Source organism: Microtus ochrogaster, chromosome 2 (genome assembly GCF_000317375.1).
Source record: "Microtus ochrogaster isolate Prairie Vole_2 chromosome 2, MicOch1.0, whole genome shotgun sequence".
In the NCBI taxonomy this organism is placed as follows: domain Eukaryota; kingdom Metazoa; phylum Chordata; class Mammalia; order Rodentia; family Cricetidae; genus Microtus; species Microtus ochrogaster.
In genome coordinates this window covers 67995069-68000741 of record NC_022010.1, presented here as the reverse complement: position 1 = coordinate 68000741, position 5673 = coordinate 67995069, and the positions used below count along the sequence as shown (strand labels likewise).

General features: G+C 51.8%; 1 protein-coding gene across 1 annotated transcript; it reads right to left on the bottom strand.

The window, feature by feature from the left end:
- On the bottom strand, positions 1–2913 carry Hmgn1 (high mobility group nucleosome binding domain 1). Its single transcript, XM_005345144.3, has 6 exons — positions 2795–2913; positions 2618–2647; positions 2501–2530; positions 2356–2406; positions 541–663; positions 1–92 (listed from the first exon to the last, which is right to left on the bottom strand). Exons 1-6 carry the CDS (start codon positions 2807–2809, stop codon positions 48–50), a joined length of 294 nt encoding a protein of 97 aa, XP_005345201.1. The 5' UTR covers positions 2810–2913; the 3' UTR covers positions 1–47.
- Positions 2914–5673: the final 2760 nt, after the last annotated feature.

Sequence of the window (5673 nt, the reverse complement as noted above, 5' to 3'; positions counted from 1 at the left end):
GATTGTACAAGAAGGGAGGCGGGGACACTGACAGACATGATGGATGGTTAGTCGGACTTGGCTTCTTTCTCTTCTCCTTCAGAGGCTGGACTCTGCAAACCACAGGAAAAGAAAGATCAAGTACACCATATGCCACGGCCACAATCAACACTTAATACAGCACAGCATGGGTGCCATTTCTTTCCTTTCCTTGAGACACTGTCCTTCATATAGCCCGGGCTATCTTGGAATTTATTTCTTACAACAGGTTGGCCTCAAGCTCAGAGATGTACCTTCCTCTTCTCCCAGAGTGCAGAGATTAATGGTGTGTCACTATGCCTGCCCATTTTTTTTTCCTTTTGGGTTTTCGAGACAGGGTTTCTCTGTGTAGTCCTAGCTGTCCTGGAACTCACTCTGGAGACCAGGCTGGCATTGAACTCAGAGTTCTGCCTACCTCTGCCCCGGAGTGCTGGGATTAAAGGCATCTGCTACATCCAAGATTCAATTTAACATCTGTTGCCCCAAACCCAACATGAGCGCAAGCAGGTGTCCCCTTCCGACCTGGTTCTCGGTCTCTCCATTCTCTGCGGGCAGATCCGTGGTTTGCTGGTCGGCCACTTCAGCTTGTTTGCCCTTTGCTCCCCGCTTCCCTTTTGCTTGCACTTTTTTATCTGACGACTTATCCTGAAACAAGAGGAAGAGAACATCTTAACACACTTTTCACTTAATTTTGACTTGATGCAGACTGTATCCACAATGGGTATAACAATGTATCTTGTGAGACAACCTCAGACACTCAGAAACACAGCCTTGGTATCGGACAACTTGATATTCACCTCAACAAGGAGACCATGATTCCTGAGTCACCATCACACCTCATTAACTGAGATTCAGCCTAAAGCCTATGCTGTACCCCCCACAGCACCATGGCCATCACCACACATCAGAGATTAAATGCAGAAGTCTTGTAACCCTACCAATCCAGCAATGTCTTTTAAGCATGAATAATTCACGTGCCACACAACAACCACCGCTCTGACAACCACCGCTCTGACAAGATCTGTACCCACATATGTGGGTCTTTCCCCTTTAACAACGCACACGTTGTGAGGTCATGTTGTCCCTTCTTGATATTATATAATGAATAGCTAAAAAGACCAATTGTGAGGTACTTTCATTTGGGTGTTTGTAGAATGGGAAAAGCACACGTTAGTGTGAGGATATTACTTGAAACATTAAGTCCAAAACTAAACCCTAAGCAGTACGAAATTATTTCTGGATCCCATCTGGCTTAAAGAAAAGAGCTTAGTGATCCCCGCCTCCCAAAACCAAAGCAACAAAAAACATCAGTTCTCTGTTAAGATTATGGTTGTGGTACTAACACATACATGTATCAATAATTGGATGCAATAAAAGCCAAATTCCTTATGGGACTTACACGACTTAAAAGGCCCCAAGGTAAACAAGAGAACCAACACTGTCTTAAGGGAACGTGGAGGGCGGGGTTCCATATAGTAGGGTGACTTCATTCGACCCATTCTGTTTTATCTTCTTTTGTTTTTTTGAGACAGAATTTCTCGGTGTACCACCATTGGTTGTCCTCAAACTTGCTTTGTATTTGTAGACCAGGCTGGCTACAAACTCAGAGATTCGCCCGCCTCTGCCTCCCAAGTGCTGGAATTAAAAGCGTGTACCACTACTGCCCAACGGCATGAGAAAGTCTTAGTTGATGGTATTGTCGCCATTTCTAGAAGCGGTTTAAAAAGACCACTAACAGGTAATGGGAGAGACAGTTCAATTCCCAGGACTCACCTGATGGCTCAAAGCTGTTAGACCCTCTTCCTGCCTCTGTGATAAGCGCGCCCGCACACACACACTCACGCACGCATTCATACATACTTACAACAGCCACTATCCCAACAGTTCAGTTTCTACTCATGTCCACAAGATGTTCATTTCCTCTAATTACGTACACGCATATGTGCCTGTGCCGGCTGTGCCTGAGGAGGCCAGAAGAGGTTATCACACCTTTTTATCCCCTGGAGCTGTCACTCAAACAGATCCAGGTCCCTCTGTAAAATCAGTGTGCGCTCTTAACCAGTGAGTCATCTCTTCAGCTCATAACATGCTTCTGAGTTCTTAAAAAAGGCCTGTACTTGTGTCTGTGCATCGCGCGCATCTGGGGCTGGAGACCTCTAGAAACAGGAATGATGGACGTTCGTGAGCTGCCCTGTGGGTGCTGGGGACTGAACTCAGGTCCTCTACAAAAACCAAACGCGCACAACTGCTAAGGATGTACCCAGCCGCCCGCAATGACCTTCCAGGAGCCTCAACTTCAACCGAGCGGCCTGCCTGCACATCCGTTTCCAGACCTACCTTTCCCGCGGCCTTTTTCGGCTTCGCGTCCACCTTGGCAGGGGCGGGCTTCTAGGGAGAGGGGACAAAAAGAAAGGTAAGAGGCGGCGAGCGGCCCTGCAGAGCGCGGCCCCGCTCGCTCCCGCCCCGGCCCCGCGGTACTCACGGCCGACAGCCTCGCGGAGCGGCGCTTGGGCTGCGGAGAGAGAAAGCAGGGTGAGCGACGCTGCGACCGCACCCCCGCCGCCCTACCCGCCCCGGCCCGCCCGAGGCCCGCGCTCACCTCCGTCTTCGCCGCTCCATCCGCGCTAACCTGCAGAAAGAGCGAGCACCGGAGAACAATGCGGCCGCGTGACGTCACGCGAGCGGCCCGAGCCCCCCGAAGATTCCCGAACCCGCACCTCGCTCCGGCCCGACCCCCGCTCGGGGTTCCGCCGCCCGTCCCTCCCGCCGCGCTCACCTTCCTCTTGGGCATCTTGGCGGCGCTGGATGGGAGGCGCGTGCGAGGCCGAACCTGCCACGGAGCCGCCGCCGCACGGACTGCTGCGACCCGCAGCGGGGGCGGTGGGAGAACCGGATGGAACCGGATTGGGGCCCGCCCCCTCTCCCCAGCGCCTCCCCGCCGGCCGGGCCGCCCCCCGCCCCCATTGGCTGCGCCGCCCGCCGGCGCCCGTGCCCGCGTCCCCGCATAGGTGCGGCAGCCTGTCACTCCACCACCTCGCCCCGCCCCCCGGGCCCCTCACTCGGCGGGCGCGACCCCGGCCGAGGGGCGGGCCGGAGCCGCCCGACCCCGCTAGGTAGTTTGTTTGAAGCCGACTGCAAAAGTGCGGTCTGCGCGCTGATTCGCGGGGGCGTGTCATGTGGCGCCGCGTCGCCCTCCCACAATGCCTCTGGCGGCTGGCGCTCCCCTGTCTGCTGGCCCGTCCGCTCGCCCTGCGAGGCTTCCCTGAACGCCCGCCCACAGGGTCTGCTCCACGGTGGCTGTGGCTGGGGTTCGGCAATGCCTAGGCGAGGTTCGCCATGAAATGCCCATGGACGTGCAGGCGCGGGCTGGGGCGGACAAGCAACCTGGCCGGTGGTGCAGACGCTCGCGCGGAGCGGGCAGGTCGCGCAGGCGCAGCTTCTTCCGCGCGCCTTCACCGGCCTTGTGTTGGTGGGATCGGTGTGTTTTTAATGCAGATTGGTGAGGTTAGCGCTTGCAGATGTCGGGATTTCGGGCTTGAGTTCCTGCACGCCGGCATCATCCCCGAGAAGTCACCCACTGCAAACTAATGTCCCCCTCTCCCGTGCTTAAGTGTGTGCAGGAATCGCACCGCCCCTTCCTAACCTAGTGCTCAGCTCAGCCGCGGTGGGTTTACCTCTGAATTCCCGAAACCAGGAAGATTGTGCATAACTTTCTTTGTTTAAGGAAAGCAGTTAATGTTGAGGCCGACCTGCAGACATGACTGCTACTCGATTGTAACAAATATATATGTCTTTACCTACTCTAAAGCTTGTTGATAGTTGATAGGAGAAGGAATTCGGATCTTTTATTTCTTGCCACTTGTAAGATTTTTTTTTTTTTTTTTTTGGATTTTCGAGACAGGGTTTCTCTGTGGCTTTGGAGCCTGTCCTGGAAATAGCTCTGTAGACCAGGCTGGTCTCGAACTCACAGAGATCTGCCTGCCTACTTGTAAGATTTTAATGCAGATATCTTAAGTCGCCTACCCAGTAAAACCTTGTTTTTTTTTTTTTCTGCTGCATTCTACCAATTAGAAGGCCTGAAGCAGTGACCCCCTGGGCCAAGTCTTTTCAGCCTAGCTAACTGAATTAAGACTGTGAGGTCGGATCCCAGCCATTGGGGAAAAGACACTGTCACCACCTGAGTTAGGATAAAAACCAAATGCATTTCCTATCTCTGTTCTATCTTCTGTTTGTACCCTCTTGATTTGGATCTCTTGAATTCGAGGCCAGCCTGGTTTACAGAACAAGTTCCAGGACAGACAAAGCTACAAAGAGGAACCCTGTCTCAAAAGACACCACCACCAAAAAAACCAAACCCATAAACTACCAGAGATGACCAAGCAGACACAGTTTATAGCCAACTCAAAGCCTTTATTACTGCTACACTCCGGTCGGTATTTGGGACCCAAGAGTAGCCCAGATCAGTTAGAACAAGGGCCTGCCTGTCCTCCCTCCCTCCTTCCCTCCCTTTTTTCTTCTTTTAGACAGGGTTTCTCTGTAGCTTTAGAGCCTGTCCTGGAGCTCACTTTGTAGACCAGGTTGGCCTCCAATTCACAGACATCCACCTGTCTCTGCCTCCCAAGTACTGGGATTAAAGGCCTGCGCCACCACCACTCAGCGACCTAGGGGTTTTTAACGACAAAAAACACATCCTGGTATCTCCCTCAGCAGCTGTAGGGAGAGGTTTTCATACGCAGTTTAATGGGAACTAAGTTACCTGGGACATTTTGGCCTTCCTAGAGCATTTTCCATTAAGAAGATCAAACTCTAGTTCAATCCAAAATGATCTGAGCAAGAATACAAGATGGAGGAACCTCTGCACTGCCTTTTCCTGTCACATTTCCCACTGTGGGCATGAATCAAATCATTAGCTAGTCCTATTGTAAGGGGATACAGCTGGCTCTAAGGACTAAGTGCTTAGCTGAGTTTATTATTGTGGGAATTCATTCCGCCAAACCACAAATATATAGTTGGCCATGCAGTTGAGTGTACAAGGTCCCATCATTAGTCTGATCAGAATAAGAATCAATGGTTTAGCTAATGCTGACAGTCAGGTGGTCAGCCACGGGGGCCAGGCAAACAGAGACTCCTCCTTTCTTTGAGGTGTTCTCTGACCATGGCAAGGTTTTCACTAACTACCACTGATGGGTTAGCATGGAAACAAGTTCCCCTGAGGCTGTGCAAAGTCCTCCCGCATCATTAATAGAGGGTTCAGCCTCCTTCAGTTCTGTAGGACTACCTTTGTGAGGGAGTCTGGTCAGCTGTCCAGCCTGGAAATAGAATTCTCCAAATGGCCTAAATCTACATCTATCTGGAAACTGAGCTCCTCAAAGTTTTGATTCCCAACAATCAAGGCTGAGGTGCCTACGATAGCTTTTAGTGGCTATTCCTGCCTCTACTAGAATCAGAACCAGAATTGGGGTCCATTTGACCTTCATTAACATTACCCATGGCTGATAAGAGCTCCTCCCTCTTCTCCATTATAGGCAGACAGCTGGAGGATAACAGACCAGTATACATAGAGTGGGGTGTGACTTTGCATTGAGTCGCAGGAGGCTCCTTTCCTCAGTCCATTGGTACAAACCAGCCAGGTAACGACGACATGATGCAGGGACC